The sequence below is a fragment of the Mastigoproctus giganteus genome, chromosome 9, assembly GCF_048544385.1.
Source record: "Mastigoproctus giganteus isolate SK-2022 chromosome 9, ASM4854438v1, whole genome shotgun sequence".
NCBI lineage: Eukaryota > Metazoa > Arthropoda > Arachnida > Uropygi > Thelyphonidae > Mastigoproctus > Mastigoproctus giganteus.
Window position 1 is genome coordinate 33,130,448 of NC_143583.1, and position 19,843 is coordinate 33,150,290.

Below are 19,843 nucleotides of genomic sequence, written 5' to 3' on the forward strand. Positions count from 1 at the left end.
AGAGAGTCTTATAATGGGAGATTTTAATTTCCCAGATATTGACTGGAATTTGGGGGCTGGTTACTCACACACTAGCAGGGCTTTTGTGGATTTATTGGATGATTGTTTTCTATATCAGCATGTTTGGGAGGCAACTAGAGGGAGTAATACTCTTGATTTGATTATCAGCAGTGATTCTTCATGCATTAAGAATCTGCAGATAAATGAACCACTAGGTGGCAGTGATCACAGTGTGCTGAAGTGGAATTTACTCAAAGAGGTAACTACCATTAGGGGTAAAGGGAAGGGTTATTGCTTCCGTAAAGGCGACTACGATGGACTGAGACAGTATTTAAATTCTATACGGTGGGATCAACTGATGATGTTACCAACAGCAAATTCAAAATGGGAAGCATTCAAAGAACTTATCTTGGAAGCTACTAGGCTTTACATACCAACTAAGAAATATTGTTCAAGGTTTAGGCCAAAATGGATGTCAGATGAACTAATGAGGCACATGGCAGAGAAGAAAAATGCATGGGATACTTACAAATTAACACATGACACAGAAGCCTATGATAGATACAAGTTGATATGCAACCAAGTTACAAAGGAGGTTAGGCAGGCGAAGGCAGATTATGAGAAATCCTTGGCAAGGGATGCAAAGAAAAACAGCAAAGAGTTCTTTACTTATGTAAACTCTAGAAGGAACGGGATGAATCAGATTGGTCCACTTGATATTGATGGGTCAACTGTTGATGATCCTGCTCAGGTAGCTAACAAACTAAATGAATATTTTGCATCGACATTCACACGTGAGGAGTTATTCAGCAAGGGGAATGCCAGAGGTGTATTCAACTCTAGCAGTAAGCTACAGATCTTGAAATAACTGGGAGTAAAGTGGAGGAGAAACTGTTGAAGATAAACACAAGAAAGGCACCCGGGGTAGTGGGATCTATCCAGTTATATTAAAGGAGGCAGCAAAGGAAGTAAGCAAACCCTTAGCCATAATTATGAGAGCTTCCTTGGACTCAGGGGAGGTACCCATAGACTGGAAATGTGCAAATGTGACCCCAATTCACAAAGGAGGATCAAAGGCTGACACAAGTAATTATAGACCTGTAAGCTTAACTTCTGCCAGGAAATTAATGGAGACACTGGTTAAAGAAGCACTGCAGGATCATTTAGACAAGACTTCAGTTATAGCTCAGACACAGCATGGTTTTGTTAAGGGGAAGTCTTGCCTGACCAACTTGATTGGATACTATGATGCAGTCACAAAAGAACTGGATGCAGGGAATAACTTTGATATTATATACTTGGATCTTAGAAAGGCTTTTGATACTGTTGCACTTGGAAGACTGCTACACAAATTGGAGCAGTGTGGCATTGGAGGCAAATTGCTGCTATGGGATGGTTGAGCGGGTGAAGACAGAGTGTGGTAATCAATGGACACTGCTCATTGTGGATTAATGTTATTAGTGGAGTCCCTCAGAGTTCAGTGTTGGGTCCGTTGTTGTTTTTGTATTTATAAATGATACTGATGATGGTATATCAAGCATAATGTCCAAGTTTGCAGACAAATACAAAGGTTGGCTGGGTTGTTAAGGGCACTACTGACAGTATGCTGCTGCAATGGGATCTGGAAAGGTTGAGCAGATGGGCTGAGAGGTGGCAAATGAAGTTTAACATTGACAAATGTAAAGTATTACATATGGGAAACAGCAACCCCTGAGCAACGTATCAACTCTGTGATACTACCCTGACAGTGGCAGAGAATGAAAAGGACCTGGGGGGTAAAAGTGCAGGCAGATATGAAGTTTTCTGAGCAGTGCAGACAGGCTGCAAGAGTAGGTCATGGTGTCTTGTAAATGATATACAGGAATTTTTCTAGCAGGGATAAGGTGATTATTCCCTTGTATAAGGCAATACAAGGGATATTATTCCCTTCCCTTGTGATCCTTAAGGTTGTCAAGGACCTTAATATTACCTTGTGGTCCTTGAGGTTGTCACAGACATTCTCTCAGATATGCCAGACAAGCTGTACTTGCTACCTGGGAGTCTAAATGCTGATGGAACTGATATTCGAGGGAAGTGGACCCAATTTCGGCGAAGTCCGGACGGTCTGTGACAGCCAAATCCTCTGCTTGCACCTTCATAATGGTGGCACTGTTAGTAATCCTGGGTATAACCTCCATGCAGAAGTACATAGTGGGTGACCACCCAGGTGTGAACCAACGTAAGCTGGAGTTGAGGTGTGGCGCCCACACCACATGGAGGAACACCGCCCCTCTATGTTATCAGGCAGTACTAGGTGGTAGATGACTCTCATCAACCGGTGAAATACCACCACTTTGCTTATTGGAGGCTTGAAGTGGTGGAACCCATGTTTAGTCTCTAGAGCTAAGTTCCGGTCAACCCTTCCCTGTCTCTTCCATCATGCAGTATGATTGATGACTTTTGAGGCTATGATGAATGTCGTGGCGAGATCCAATATTCCTTACATTTCGACGGTACAGCTCTAAAATGGTTTCCGCAGGCTGGCCGCTAGTTAGTACACCGGACCAAACCTATTGGTAACTCTCTAGGAGGCTTCCGGATCAGCTAGTGTATAATCTTGCTACCTCTACTCTGGCAGATAGTGACTGGAGGGAGTCCGAGTAGTGTATATGCGGGGAGCAATATCGAGGCCACGTTATGTCAAGGATCTGGGTATATTCTTACCACATGTACGCCATATCCAAAAATTTCATTACTTCATACAGCATGTCCCACCCACTTTTTCTTACTATTGAATATACCATGAATTGTCAAACTAATAGAGCAAGCTTATCTGCGAAAAGATCTAACCTCCCAAGGACTTCCTAATTCATTTCACAAATATATGTGGTCTCAATTCTAATCTCAATGAAGTCCATTTCCACTTGTAGTCTGCCAAACCCCATGTACTTTTTCTGACAGAATCTCAGTTATCAGTTGATTCAACTACTACTCATCTCAGATGCCCAAATTATTCGCTGTATGATTCCTTTTGCCTCAAAGGTGGTACTTGTGCATATGTCCGTTCTGATATTCGCTGTCAGAGACTTGGCAATTTGGAATCTCCTCTCTTTGATCTTCTCTGGCTTAAAATCTCTCTACCTCATTGTGTCAAATTCATCTGTTGTCTCTACCGTCCTCCCAACTCCACTAATCACTTGGAGCTCTTTGACTTCCCCTCGTTGCAACTTGACTTTCTATAGTCCAACTTTCCTAACAGTGAGGTAATTTTCATTGGTGATTTTAATGTTTACAACTCCAGCCGGTTTCCGTTTTCTAGTCACACCGACCCAGCAGGTCGAGATGCTGAGGCTTTTGCAATTACTAATGACCTAGCACAGATTGTTCATTTAATTACAAGAATACTGGACAATCATAATCTTACAGCCATTACGCTTGATCTTTTTCTCACAAACAAACTTTCTAAGTACACGGTCGAAGTGAGAGGTCATTTAGGCACTTCAGATCACAACTTGGTGATTGTCTCTTCTCCAATGGAACCTTTATCTCATGGCTATTCCCAACCTCGTGTTGTTTGGCATTACAAGAATGCCAAATGGGATGACCTGCAAGACTTCTTTTCTTCTTTTCCTTGGTCGGATTACTGTTTCAAAAGTTCTGATGTCAACGTTTGCTCAGCTCGTGTCAGTGAAATTATTTTTGCAGGAATGGAATCCTTTATCCCACACTCGACTTTAAAATCTCGTCCTTTATCTAAACCTTGGTTTTCCAATAAATGTGCTAAGGCTGTCCAAGAGAAGAACTTTGCATATTGTAATTGGCTTGTTTCTAATTCTTCAGTTTTATTTTCTGCCTACACCAAAGCTCGCAACAATTGTAAAGCAGTTATTAATCAGTCCAAACTAGAGTTTGTACAGGCTAGGAGTAGAAAACTTGCTTGTTGCCCTAATGGTAACCGAGCATTCTGGTCTCTTGCCAAAGCTATTGGCCGCAACTTTTGCCCATCTCTGCTCCCACCTCTGTCCAAACCAGATGGTTCTGTTGTCACTTCAGCCAAGGATAAAGCTGATCTGCTAGCGTCCCATTTTTCTCTCAGCTCATGTATTAATGATCTTGGTAACCTACCTCCCAACTTTCCCAACACGCTCCATTCAATGCTTCCTGTGGTCTTCCGTCAAAAGGATATCAGAAGGATTTTGATGAATCTTGATGCTAACAAAGCTCCAGGTCCTGATGGCATTTCTCCACTTGTTCTCAAAACCTGTACTCCTGAACTTACTCCTATTCTTTGCCGCCTTTTTTCACTTTCTTATTCCCAAGTTGTTTTTCCTTCTGCTTGGAAATTTGCTGATATCCAGCCAGTTCCTAAAAAGGGTAACAAATCCCTCCCATCCAATTATCGTCCCATTGCAATTATTTCTACTCTTTCTAAAGTAATGGAGAAACCAGTTAACTGCCAACTCTTAAACTATCTAGAAACCTTCCGTCTGATCAACGATCGCCAGTATGGATTCCGTCAGTGCTGATCCACTGGTGATATTTCGGGTAATGTTACCCATTTATGGACTAATTCAATGGAAAAGTTCTGTGAAACACAAGTACTTGCTCTTGACACCACTCAGAGGGTTTTGATCGTGTTTGGCCTAAAGGTCTTCTAAACAAGCTTCCATCTTATGGTTTGCCAACTGTTTTTAGTAATTGGTTATCCAGTTTTCTCTCTGATAGCTCACTGAGGGTGATGGTAGATGGCTCTCTGTCTTCTAACTTATCCACTAATGCCGGTGTCCCCCAAGGTTCAGTTCTTTCCCACACTTTTTCCTCTTGTATATCAACGGCCTTCTTCCATTGACTGGAAATCCTATCCATAGTTTTGCCGATGATAGCACATTGCATTCAACTTTCCATTTTGAAAAACCTTGTCCTGCTCAATCAGCTTCAACTTCTCGAAAATCTGCTACCAATTCCTTAAATGCCGATCTTCAGGTAATTCTCCAGTGGGGCAAAGACAACTTAGTTGATTTCAACCCTTCTAAAACTCAGTCTTGTCTTATATCTCGCAAAAAGGATTCTTCTGCTCCTATGCTTATCTTTAGTGACACTCCAATTTCTAGGCAAAAGGATATATCTCTTTTGGGGATTACCCTGACTTCTAATCTCTCTCTTGGCAGAAGCACATTACGAATATTGCTTCCTCTGCATCTAAAAAACTTGGTTTTCTCTTTCGCTCTCAACTTGACTTTTCTTCCAAACAGCTGCTCACTCTGTATAAATCGCAATTCCGCCCTGCCATGGAATATTGTTCCCACATCTGGGGTGGTGCCCCCAAAACCTCTCTTAGGCTTCTTGATTCCATTCAGAAGAGGGCAGTTAGGTTAATTAATGATTCATCTCTAACAGAGTCTCTCCACTTGCTGTCTCATAGAAACACTGTTTCTGCTGCATGCCTCTTCTACAGATACTTCCATGGGCAATGGTCTTCTGAATTGGCTTCTATAATTCCCGCTCTCTCTTTCAAAACAGTTCGAACATGTGCCGCCACCAGCCAACATCCATTTACTGTCCAACTTCAAACCCACAGAACCAACTTTTCATCTTCCTCATTTATTCATTCAACTGCCGTTTTCTGGAACAACCTTCCTTCATACGTAGTTCCTGAAAATTACAATCTACAGAAGTTCAAGTCCAATGTCAACAAATATCTTCTTTCTTCTTCTCAACCTCCAACCCAAGCACGGTACTAAGTACTGTAGGTTCTAATACCTCTTGTGTTTGGGGGTCACATAAAAAAAAAATAAAACTAAGGCAATGGCTGGCCACACCTTGAGTACTGTATACACGTCTGGAGGCCTCATTTCAAGAAGGATGTAGAGCTGTTGGAACGAGTACAGAGAAGGGCAACAAGATTAGTGAATGGAACGAAGGGTTGCTCTTATGAAGAAAGGCTTAAGTTTTGCAAATTACAGTAGTAGTAGTAGTAGTAGTAGTAGTAGTAGTAGTGGCATGTGATGCAAGAAAGCAAGTGTATGAGCTTATGCAGCATCAGCCAAAAAAAAAAAAAAAAAAATCACACCATTGCCTCCAAATGCCTGTCCAGTTCCTCCTTAAATTTATTCAACCTATCAACTTCCACAATGACAGATGGAAGTTTGTTCCAGCAATTATCCACCCGCTGGCTAAAGGCAAATTTCCGCACATCTATTCTACATCTGTCTTTTCTTAATTTGAATTTATGCCCCCTTAGGTTCATAATCTGAACAAGTGGAAGGATCCCATCAGAATTCAGTGTGCTCAACCCATTCAAGGCCTTATATACCTCAATCAGATCACCGCGCAGGTGCCTAGTCTCTGCAATTTGTAGAAATTTGCCACTGCAGTTTGCAGAACTTAAGCCTCTCTTGGTAAGAGGATCCCTTCATTCCCCTCACCAATCTTGTTGCCCTTCTCTGTACACGCTCAAGTAAATCTACATCCTTCCTAAAATGAGGCCTCCAGACCTGTACGCAGTACTCAAGGCGTGGCCTGACCATTGTCTTATACAGAGGGATAATCACCTCCTTTACCCTGCTAGCAAAATTCCTATATATCGTTGACAAAACCCCATGACCTGCCCTGGCAGCCTGTCTGCATTGCTCAGAAAACTTCATATTTTACTGCACAATTACTCCCAGGTCTTTTTCATTTTCTACCATCTTAAGTGTAGTACCACACAGTTGGTATGTTTCTCTGGGGTTACCTCTACCGATATGCAGTACTTTGCATTTGTAACGGTTAAACTTCACTTGCCGCTTCTTAGCCCATCTGCCCAAATTATCTAGATCCTGTTGCAGTAGCACACTGCCATTACTGTCATTAACAACCCTGCCAACCTTTGTATCATCTGCAAACTTTGACATTAAGCCTGATATACCTTCATCAATATCATTGATAAATATACAAAACAACAGTGGACCTAACACCGAACCCTGTGGGACTCCACTAATAACATTAGTCCACGAAGAGCAGCACCCATTGATTACCACCCTCTGTCTTCTCCCACTTAACCATCCTTTTATCCATTGTAGCAACTTACCCTTAATACTTTCATACGACAGTATAGTCTCCTGTGTCTGGAGACTGGGTGCCGCGAGGTGATCTGATAGAGGTGTATAACGCCTTGAATGGTTTGAGCATGCACAATGCTGATGGAATTCTTCCTCTTGCTCAGAATAATCATCTGAGAGGGCATAAATTAAAATTGAGGAAAGACAGATGTAGGATAGATGTGCAGAAATTTGCCTTTAGCCAGCGGGTAGTTGGTTGGTGGAACAGACTTCCATCCCTTGTTGTGGAAGTTGATAACCTAAATAAATTAAATTTAAGGCTCAGCTGGACATTTATTTCAAACAAATGGAGGGGTGAAATGGGAGTGGTGTTTTTTTTTTTTTTTTTTTTTTTGGCTGTTTTGCTGCATAATCTTGCTTTCTTGTTGCATCATATGCCTGTACTAATGCTAATGCTAATACTCTCAGGGGTAAAAGGGGAAAGGCTTTTGCTTTCCTAAAGATGACTAAAATGGTCTCAAATAGTTTTAAATTCTATTCAGTGGGATTAAAGATTCATGAAAGTAACTGTCGAAGCTACCACTGGTCTTTTTATGCCAATTAAGAGATATAGTTCAAGGCTTAGACACAAATAAATGTCAGATGAACTTATAACCCCTGGTAGAAAGAAAATGCATGAGATGGTAATGCTCTTTGGAAGGCTACAGTAGATATATGATAGGCATTTGAAAAATTCATGGCCGAGTAGGAATGGTTTATTTCAGGAGTCTGGTAACATGTTACTTTTCAACATGGTCCCCTTTTAAAGTCAGTACACTTTTTCCACTGATGCTGCAATGCATTGATTCCCGCTGCAAAGACAGTTTTTGCTTGGGCCTCCAGGAATGTATCCACTGCAGCAGTGACATCACTGTTAGTGGGAAAAAGCCAGTGAAATAAAAGAGCCTACCAAGAAAGACTTAAGTTCTGCAAATTGCAGTGCTTGTAAGCCAAGTACCTGCAATGAGATCTGATTAAGATGCTTAAGGCTTTGAATGGATTGAGTAAACTAAACACTAATGGCATCCTTACTTTACTCTGACAACACACATGAGGGAACATAAATTTAAACTGAGGAAGGATGGTTCCGGGATTTGCTTCATCCAGCAGGTTGTTGTTGTTGTTATTATTTGGTTTTTAGGAGCATTAGCAACTAAGGCCATATTGCTCCTGGATATGCGGTGGTCATTCCCTGACCTTTCCGCATCTTCTGTATTTGGTGGCGACGGGCTATCCAGCAGGTAGTTGATTGTTGGAACTAACTTCTGTTTTGTGGGTGGAAGTAGGTAGTTTGAATAATTTTAAGACTAGACAAATTCTAAGAGAAGATAGTCAGTAGATGTTGTGATTTTTTTTTTTTTTTTTTTTGGTTGCTGCTGTATAAACTTTCTTTCGTTCATCATTTATCACTACTAATTCTAATACAAATAGTTGATAAAAAGCAAGGGCACCAATTAAAAATCTCACAGAGTACGGAGTTATTAAAATTTTCCCTTATGTTTCTAATACACTCTATGTCACTTATTGTGATCACAGATAATGATATGATTCATGTAATGCTATTACTTATGAAGTCCTGATCAGATGTATACTAATACATAGCAAACACTATGTTTATTGTAACCGGTACTTTGGTTTGTGTTATTACCTTTTTGGCTTATTGCAGTTTACACATTTGCAGTAAAAGCGATTACGTAACATCCCATTTGTTCTTGAACTCTGACATGTTGTGTGTCTAGTTGCTGCTGTTGCTTCGTATAGTATGGTTGGTTTTTAGTGTCATTACTCCATGAAAGAAAGTACCGTACGTACAGATACAGTACTTTTTTCCTGACTTTTTTACATTAGAGCATTAAGTGTTCTTTAATTCTTGATTTTAATATTTTCTTTAATTTTTTTTTTGATGGTTTGTATGGATTTCCAGAAACATTGTAACATTTTCATTTTTATTGATGACCTCCTCAAAGAAACAGTGGACAAAGTAGAAAGTAGTTTATATTGCTTGATTTTCATGTTTTCTTTCTGTCCACTTCGATCTTTTATGTACACTTTTCCTCTCTGCATCGATAAACAGCTCTGAACAGCTGCAGTCATGTTTCATCAGATGGGACACTGCTTAATTGATATTATTATCAATTAAGCTGTGTCTCAACATGATCACAGTAATTCTTTGTTTTGTGGCACATTTCTGTTGTTATTTCATCTTAGTTTGGGCTAGAATAAATCCTTTACTATTATTTTGTGTTTCAGTGCCAAAAACATACTTTCAGGCTTTTTACTTTTCAGACTCGCAGGGAATCTGAAAAGTCATAGGCCTGACAGTATGTTTTGGTGCAAGTAGTTGTTAAAAGGCAAAGGTGTCAATTAAGAATCTCATAGGGTAGTGGGTGGGGGAGGCAAGCAGACTTGGAGTTCATCATCTTCATCATCAGCCATTTTCAATCTACTGAAGGATGAATGCCTCTCCAGCAACTTTCCAGTTCCTTGTGTTTTCTGCAATGGCCACCCATTTACTGCTCACAAACTCTTGAATTTCATCTGTCCATAGTAGTAGTAGTAGTAGTAGTAGCAGTGGCATTTGATGCAAGAAAGCAAGTGTATGAGCTTATGCAGCATCAGCCAAAAAAAAAAAATCACACCATTCCCTCCAAATGCCTGTCCAATTCCTCCTTAAATTTATTCAACCTATCAACTTCCACAACGGCAGTTTGTGGCAAGTTTGTTCCAGCAATTAACCACCCGCTGGCTAAAGGCAAATTTCCGCACATCTAATCTACATCTGTCTTTTCTTAATTTGAATTTATGCCCCCTTAGGTTCGTAATCTGAACAAGTGGAAGGATCCCATCAGAATTCAGCATGCTCAACCCATTCAAGGCCTTATATACCTCAATCAGATCGCTGCGCAGGTGCCTAGTCTCCAGCCACTGCAATTTGCAGAACTTAAGCCTCTCTTGGTAAGAGGATCCCTTCATTCCCCTCACCAATCTGGTTGCCCTTCTCTGTACACGCTCAAGTAAATCTACATCCTTCCTAAAATGAGGCCTCCAGACCTGTACGCAGTACTCAAGGCATGGCCTGACCATTGCCTTATACAGAGGGATAATCACCTCCTTTTCCCTGCTAGCAAAATTCCTATATATCGTTGACAAAACCCCATGACCTGCCCTGGCAGCCTTTCTGCATTGCTCAGAAAACTTCATATTTGACTGCACAATTACTCCCAGGTCTTTTTCATTTTCTACCACCTTAAGTGTAGTACCACACAGTTGGTACGTTTCTCTCGGTTGTTGTCTTCCAGGTTTTCTTTTAGCTCCTCTTGGGTACCATTCTGTTATTTTTTTTAGTCTATCTGTATCATGTCTTCAAGCTATGTGTCCTGCCCAAGTCCATTTCAGTTCTTTAGTTTTGATAAGAATGTCCTTTACTTGAGTTTTCTAGCTAATCCATGTGTTTCTCTTCTTATCCAACAGTCTGATTCCTAATATAATTCGTTCCATTTTTCATTGTGTAGTTTTCAACTTCTGTTCCATTCTTTTAATGAGTGTTATTTAATAATAATTTTTAATTTTTAAATATTTAGTATTATTGTTAATCCACATGGTATCATTCTGGTTGAAGACTATCTTGTTAGAATGGACCAAATACTTATTTAGTTGAAATAATTATCTGTAATTACTGCATTCTAAGGTCAGTTTTCAAAAACAAGTGATATACAATAGATATGTTGTGGTATGGAAGCATTCAGTATACTCCATAACAATATACATGCTGTTATATTATTCGAGTTCAAGTTCTTAATTGATTATCAATCAATTAAAAATAGATTATCTGATATAAGCACTAATAAAATTATCCCATATTTATGATATAATTTTTTTATTATTATTTATACTTTATTAGAGTCATCTTCTCGGAGTGATGTGGCAACTACAACAGCTCTGATGGCTCATTTGGAAAAGAAATCTCAACGATCGGAAACTAGTCGTCATAGTCACAGTCACAGTCACAGCCACAGTCAACAAAGTCATAGTAGAGATCTTCCTTCATATTTTTCATCTCCAGTCAGAAAGCCTACTCCCAATACAAGCAGCTCTCAAAATCGACAAGTGTCTCAACAAGCAGGTCCATCTACTAGCCACTGTAAGCTTATTTCTTTATCATGTTTTTTAAAAGTAAGAACTGAATCATACAGATTAGTAGAGTTAAATTGTGCTTCAAAGAAACTAAGGCCACGAAGCATTGGTATATCACATCTGTAAATTGTATACAATATATATGTTGTGGTATGGAAGCATTCAGTATACTCCATAACAATAAATTAGATAGTATGAATCAGAGCTGTAATACTCAATACGTTCTACGTTGATATTAATATTTGTAAAATAATAAGAGGAGGTTACCTCAATATAGTACGTAGAACACTTCCGTATGATACCCTCCAGAAATTAAAACGAAAAAAGCGAAAACTTACATTAGAGTAAAGAATAAATAATTAAAAATCAATTTAGCACAATTAAAAATCAATTTAATGCAATTAAAAAGAATCTAACGAAAATATTCAAAATGATTTTCCTTCCTTAGGAAAATCATTTTGGAAAAGGAAGGAAAATCGTTTTGAATATTTTCGTTAGATTCTTTTTAATTTTTAATTGTGTTAAATTGGTTTTTAATTATTTATTTTTTACTCTAATATAAGTTTTCGATTTTTTCGTTTTAATTTCTGGAGAGTATCATGCGGAAATGTTCTACGTATTGTATTGAGATAAACTCCTTATTATTTTACAAACTCCATAACAATATACATGCTAAGTTCTTAATTGATTATCAATCAATTAAAAATAGGTTATCTGATATAAGCACTAATAAAATTATTAGTGCTTATATCATTAGTATATCATCATTAAATTACTAGTCTGTGGTTAATTAATTGTTTTGCTGGATGAAAAAATTGAGCTTCTAGAAAGGGGAAAACCATGACTCCCTTGCTGAAGACTGACTAACTTGGCCACATTGCAAAAAAAAAAAAAAATTCCACAAAAGTTTTTTCTTTCCATCTAAATGGAACTTAAAATTTACAAATATGATATACTAAACCTCATAGTTTTAGTTGCTTTGGTCTTATCATAAATAATCCAACCATAATAAAATTTAATGTAACAAATATTGTGTATACTTTATGCATGAATCTAAATTGATGCACTTCTTGCAAAAATCGCTGAAATTTTGAGACTTAAGTAGTTTAACATTGAGAAAAAAATCATAACCAAATCTTTTGAACATACAAAGCAAACTGCTTTTTGATTCATAAAATAAAAAAAATGCAATATTATCAGTAATAAAAATCTGAAACGTTATTATTGCTAAATTTGAATGAGATAAGGTAATAATATACTACCAATCTGTGTTATTGGCTTGACAGCTAGCACAGTAATCATGTATACATAATGCCACATGATTGATGTCCATCTGTATTGCTAAGTTTAAGTTGTTATCCTGTATAGGACATAACCCGTATCCTATACTGGATAACTTGGTGTCAAACAAAAAAGCTCATAAACATTCCCCCAATTCTCGGAAGGAATTGAAGCCCTGTGTTTAGAAGAACAGCATTTATAGCTACAAGTGCTTTATTTGATAATTTGATTACTCAATAAGCATATTTATACTTCTCTTTGAAGGTATCAATCTTGCATTCTCTCTAACAGTATATTAGTTTTTCCACTTGCCATTTTTCTGGAGAGTTTGGATTTGAATGTTGCCAGGGACTGCAGGAATTCTTAAAAAAGGTCTCTTCATTCAAGACTGTATAGGAACTCCCCAACTTACGTAATACTTGACTTACAGAAATTCAACTTTAAATAAGTCTTTGCAGCCCATGTGCAAGCTTAAAAAAATCGTAGAAACTTATTTTGCATCCCGTAGGAATAAATGGAGGTATCTTGAAAATATCATAATGCGAACCCAATAACACATTGTTCTTTTTTGGTAATTTGTTCCAAGACCTTGTAAGTTGAAATTTTCACTATATAACTAAGCTATTTAGCTGTGTAAAAGGCCCCTTATTATAATCGAAATTGCAACACTTTTATCGTTATCATATGTTCCATTATAAGAATCAGTTTTGAATGCCTTTGCGATATTTTTCTAAAACACATTTCTGGAGGTCACTACCATAAAACAATAAAAACAAGTTACACTTTCCAGTTTATTGAGCTTTTCTGCAAGTGTAGTCTATAAATGGGTAGTACACTCGATCTTATTGCATTTGCGATGAAATTCCGTGGATTTTTACTTTATTATGCTGCACCAGTCAAAAAAAAAATTCCTGAGTTGCCCTGAGAGAGAGAGAGAAAGAGAGAGAGAGAGAGAGAGAGAGAGAGAGAGAGAGAGAGAGAGAGAGAGAAGTAAAAGGGAATCATCAAGAAAGAGAAGAATGATGATATCCAGCTTAGGACCCTGGGTGTGCCAAGCTCATACTCACCAGTTGTGAGGACCTGGGGTTAATGGTGAAATGAGTTCCCTTCACTGAAATCTTCAATCATATAAAAAACAAAAATACATTTTCAGAATCTTCTCTTCATTCCTATTAACTTATTACAATGGTCAAAGGAAAGGAACCAACAGAAAGTGCAAGTGGTGGCAGTGTTAGGAAACAAAACAAAATTGATTTAGAAATGAAGATGATTAATTAAGAGGTAGGAAGCAGGACAAAGTTTGTCGTCTATTGCATGGAATTAGGTCTAGCTGCTGCAACGGTGAATACTATTTTAAGGGACAGTGCGTATATAAAAGCACATGTTAGAGGATCAACCCATTTATCATTAGCATTAGCATTAGCATTAGTTGAGGCATATGATGCAAGAAAGCAAGCTTACACAGCATCAGCAAAAAAAAAAAAAAAAAAAACCCTTCCCATTTCACCCATCTTGTCACTCCAAATGTTTGTCTAGTTTAGCCTTGAATTTATTTAAGCTATCGACTTCCACAACAACAGATGGAAGTCTGTTCCAGCAATCAACTACCTGCTGGCTAAAGGCAAACTTCCGCATATCTATTCTACAAATGCCTTTCCTCAGTTTGAATCTAAGCCCCCTGAGGTTCTTAATCTGAGCAAGCAGAAGAATCCCATCGGCATTTAGCCTGATCAAACCATTCAAGGCCTTTTACACCTCAGTTAGATCACCTAGCAGGTGCCTATTCTCCAGCTGCTGCAACTTGCAGAACTTAAGCCTTTCTTCGTAAGCGCACCCCTTTGTTACTCTCACCAATCTTGTTCACTTTCTCTGTACTCATTCTAGTAACTCTACATCCTTCCCAAAATGAGATATCCAGACCTGTGTACAGTGCTGAAGGTGTGGCCTGACCATTGCCTTATACAAAGGGATAATCACCTCCTTGTCTCTGCTAGCAAAATTCCTATATATCATTGACAAAACTTCATAACCTGCTCTGGCAGCCCATCTACACTGCTAAGAGAACTTCATATCTGACTGCACAATTAACCCCAGGTCTTTTTCAATCTCCACCTCCCTGGGTGTAGTACCAAACAGTTGGTACATTTCTCTTGGGTTACTGCTACCCATATGGAGTCTTTGCATTTGTCAATGTTAAAACTTCAGTTGCCACTTCTCAGCCCATCTGTGTAACTTTTCTAGATCTTGTTGCAGTAGCATACTGTCTTTACTATCATTAACAACCCTGCCAACCTTTGTATCATCTGAAAACTTGGACATTAGGCCTGATATACCTTCATCAATATCATTGATAAATACACAAAACAACAATGGGCCCAGCACCGAACTTTGGGAGACTATGCTATTAAAATTAGTTCACGTACAGCAGTATCCATTTATTACCACTCTCTACCATCTCCCATTAACCATTCCTTTATTCATTGCAGCAACTTGCCCTTACTGCCATACCTCTCCAATTTGTACAGCAGTCTCCAATGTGCAACACTATAAAAGGCTTTCCTGAAATCCAAGTATATGATATCAAAATTATTTTTTGCATCCAGTTCCTTTCTGAATATATCATCTTATTCAATCAAATTGGTAAGACAAGACTTCCCCCTTAACAAACCCATGCTGTGTCTGAACTATTACTGCTGTCTTGTCGAGGTGAACCTGTATTACCTCTTTAAACAGTGACTCCATTATTTTCCCTGGAACAGAAGTTAAACTAACAGATCTATAATTATTTGTGTCACCCTTTGAATCCCCTTTGTGAATTGAGGATACATTTGCACATCTCCAGTCCAAGAGGAACTCCTCTAACTCTAAGGATGCTCTCATAATTATAGCTAAGGGTTTTCTTTCTTCCCTTGCTGCCTCCTTCATTATAACTGGATAGATTCCATCTGCACTAGGTGCCTTTTTTATGTTTAACTTTAACAATTTCTCCTCCACTTTGCTCTCAGTTACTACAAAATCACTTATATCCCTGTTTGAGTTTGATAAACTTTTGGCATTCTCCTTCTTGAATAAATCCTCAAGTGTGAATGTAGATGCAAAATACTCATTCAGTTTATTCGCTACTTGAGCAGGATCATCAATAGTCAAACCATCTAGGTTAAGTGGACCAATCTGATTCATCCCCTACCTTCCTTCTAGAGGTTACATAAGTAAAGAACTCTTTCCTGTTTTTCATTGCGTTCTTTGCCAAAGATTTCGCGTAATCTGCCTTTGCCTGCCTAACCTCCTTTGTGACTTGATTACAGACTAGCTTATATCTGCCATAGGCTTCTCTGTCACTTGATAATTTATGTGCATTCCATGCATTTTTCTTTTCTGCCACGAGTTTCATTAATAGGCCTAAATGGATGCACTGGCATCCATTTAGGCCTTGAACCTTGAACAGTATTTCTTAGTTGGTATGAAAAGCCTAGTAGCCTCCAAAATTAAGTCCCTGAAGGCTTCCATTTAGAATTCAGTGTTGGTAACATCATCAGTTGATCTCACTGTATAGAATTTAAAAACCGTCTGAGATCACTGCAGTCACCTTTACAAAAACAAAAACCCTTCCCTTTACCCTTGATGGTAGTTACATCTTTAAGTAAATACCAAATCAGTACACTGTGATCACTGTCAACTAGTGGTTTCTTTATCTGCAAATTCTTAATGCATGAATCATCACTGCTGATAATCTGATCAAGGGTATTACTCCCTGTGGTTGCCCTTCAAACATGTTGCTGTAGAAAACAATCCTCCAATAAATCCACAAAAGTCTTGCTAGCGTGTGAGTGACCAACCCACAAGTTCTAGTCAATATCTGGAAAGTTAAATTCCTCCACAAGAAGACAAGACATTCTGATTTACTGGTCCATTCTATTTCTCTGCACAACTGTTCACTGTACTCATCAGAGTCATTAGGCCTATAACATATTCCTACTCTCAATTTCCCTTTCTAGTGTTTACGTTACACCAACCAGATTCAACATTGCACTATCCATCCATGTCAACTGATGCACTTCCTCTCCCTCCTCCCTCCTACCCTGTCTGTCCTTTCTGTACACACTGTACTCCCCAAATTCCAGTTCTGCACTGCTTATATCTGTGTGACGCCATGTCTGTGATATCCGAACAGTATCTACCTTCGATGTCTTGATCAGCATTTCAAATTCATCAATTTTATTTACTATACTTCTAGGATTAGTGTACATGCAAGTATACATGCACTTTTTCTTGCTCTCAGTCTTAGTTGTCTTAACACAGCCCATGTATTTACTTGTTCCATGATGACTCCCAGCAGCTCTTGAAGTCCCCAGCAACTTGCTCTCTAGGCTCCTGCTGCTCATTACAATAGAAGCAGTGCAAGAATCACTTTCACCTCTGCCTGCAGCTACTGTTAATCTTTTAGTCTGCGAAACCCTCCTCCCAGTGTAACAGTTTTCCAACCCACCTAACACTGCCTTGATAGCATCAGCAAATATTTTTGCACCCTTTCTATTTGAGTGTATCCCATCCCTGTAGAAGCAGTCTCTCCTGTTAGCAAGCACAGATCATGCTGAAAAAAATTCTACTCCATGAGCCTTGCGCAATCTGTCCAGGGCCGATTTGATTGACAAGGCTCTCATCATATACTCCATCCTATCGTGCCTAGATAGAATTGAAGACACTTTCAAAATTTAACCCTAACTTGTGACTTTTTTTCCAGCATTGACCTGTACTTGTTAAGTAAATCTGCAGATCTCTTACTCTTAAGGTCCTTAGTGCCAACGTGTACAACAATATCACCTTTTGTGCCCTTAAAAAATGATATCTGCCCTACAACATCATTAACTTTTTTCCCTGGCAGACATACCTTGGTCCTATCCCACTTATCAAATTATCACATTTAAGATCAACAGTCAACAGTGACCACAAAACAGCATTCAGGTACTATATCGAAGATGGAAAAGCTATTAATAATATGGACGGAAAATTCAGAAGCAAGTGCCCTTGAGTCCAATAGCCATTCAAGCAAAAGCAAGAAGTATTTATGAAGATATTAACGATAAGCACAACAATTTCCACAACATTAAAGTATGCGATGAAGTCACCAGTGCTGTTTCTGCAGCTGCAGAGAAATTTTGTGATGTGTTGGAAAAAACCCCTTCTAAATCTCCACTGTCTGCAAACTTCTGCAGCAGCATGCTTATCAGCTGGAGAGTAATTCTGGCAATGATGCTCGAAAGATAAAACTTGCTGACGTTATGCCTGTCTCCTCTCTTTTTATAATTTTATAATTTTGAAATTTTTGTAACTTTGTACATTTTTGTAATTTTTCCTATGCATGAGATAAAAAATTGAAAATAAATAATTCTATTTACATGTTCATTGAACATTTCTTTTTTGCTTCAATCAAATTCGGCTCACAGAGTTGTGAGTGCTGCATAACTATTTAGGGAAATTCCGACTTACATAAAACTCAACTTATGTAGAGTTCAGCGGGGGTGCCTCCCTAGCCAGGTGGGAAGGAGCAGCAGTGCGTAGCACACACTTCTTGATTAGACCGGGGTTCGAGCCCGTCACCACCAAATACGGAGGATGTGAAAAGGTCAGGGAATGACCACCGCATATCCCGGAGCAATATGGCCTTAGTTGCTAATGCTCCTAAAAACCAAAGTAACAAGTAACAAAAGTTCAGCGGGACAAAACCCTTACATAAGTCAGGGAGTTGCTGTAATTAACCAATTTCAGGACAAATGATTGTTTTTTTTTCTCTATGTTTAATTTGCACATTGTACAAGCTAAAAAATCCAGTATGCTGGATTTTTCAGCTTGGACAATGCACAATTCAACCTGTGATTGCAAACTTATACAAAGTGTTTGAACGGGAAAATATTAGATTAGCATTAGTAGTGGTAAATGATGCAAAAAAGCAGACTTACATAGCATCAGCCATAAAAAAAAAAAAAACACTTCCCATTTCACCTATTTATTCCCTCCAATAGTTTATCTAGTTATTACTTGAACTTTTTAAGTATCAACTTCTACAACAACAGATGGAAGTTTGTTCCAGCAACCAACCACCCGCTGGCTAAAGGCAAATTTCCTCACGTCTATCCTACATCTGTCTTTTCTCAATTTGAATTTATGCCCACTCAGGTGATTATTCTGAGCTGGAGGAAGAATTCCATCAGCATTGAGCATGCTCAAACCATTCAAGGCTTTATACACCTCTATCAGATCACCTCACCGGTGCCTAGTCTCCAGACACTGTAGTTTGCAAAACTTAAGCCTTTCTTCCTAAGAGCACCCCTTTGTTCCATTCACTAATCTTGTTGCTCTTCTCTGTACTCGTTCCAGCATCTCTACATCCTTCTTGAAATGAGGCCTCCAGACCTGTATACAGTACCCTAGCTGTGGTCTGACCATTGCCTTATACAAGGGAATAATCACCTCCTTATCCCTGCTAGAAAAATTCCTATATATCATCGAAAATACACCATGAGCTATTCTTGCAGCCCGTCTACACTGTTCAGAAAACTTCATATCTGCCTGCACAACCGCCCCCAGGTCCCTTTCATTCTCTACAACTGTCAGTGTAGTACCACAGAATTGATACGTTGCTCTGGGGTTGGTGTTTCCCATATGTAGTACTTTACATTTGTCAATCTTAAACTTCATTTGCAACCTCTCAGCCCATCTGCTCAACCTTTCCAGATCCTGTTGCAGTAGTGTCAGTAGTGTCCTTGACAACGATGCCAACCTTCGTATCATCTGCAAACTTGGACATTAAGCTTGATATACCATCATCAATATCATTTATAAATACAGAAAACAATAATGGACCCAATACTGAACCCTGAGGGACTCCACTAATAACATTAGTCCATGATGAGCAGTGTCCATTGATTACTACTCTCTGTCTTTTCCCCCTCAACCACCCCTTTATTCATAGTAGCAATTTGCCTCAAATGCCACACTGCTCCAATTTGTGCAGCAGTCTTCCATGTGCAACAGTATCAAAAGCCTTTCTAAGATCCAAGTATATAATATCAAAGTTATTACCTGCATCCAGTTCTTTTGTGACTGCATCATAGTATCTAATCAAATTGGTCAAGCAAGACTTCCCCTTAACAAAACCATGCTGTGTCTGAGCTATAACTGAAGTCTTGTCTAGATGATCCTGCATTGCTTCTTTAACCAGTGCCTCCATTAATTTTCCAGGAACAGAAGTTAAACTAACAGGTCTATAATTACTTGTGTCACCCTTTGATCCTCCTTTCTGAATTGGGGTCACATTTGCACATCTCCAGTCCATGGGTACTTCCCCTGAGTCCAAGGAAACTCTCTCATAA

The 19,843-nt window shown here is 38.8% G+C and overlaps 1 protein-coding gene across 1 annotated transcript in view; it reads left to right on the forward strand.

Annotated features, from left to right (window-relative positions):
* Positions 1-19,843, forward strand: part of LOC150080136 (cell adhesion molecule Dscam1-like) — a 1,047,872-nt gene that overhangs the window by 903,545 nt on the left and 124,484 nt on the right. The window contains 1 exon segment of the mRNA XM_090381929.1: positions 10,960-11,199. Coding sequence (XP_090238055.1) covers positions 10,960-11,199 — 240 coding nt within the window.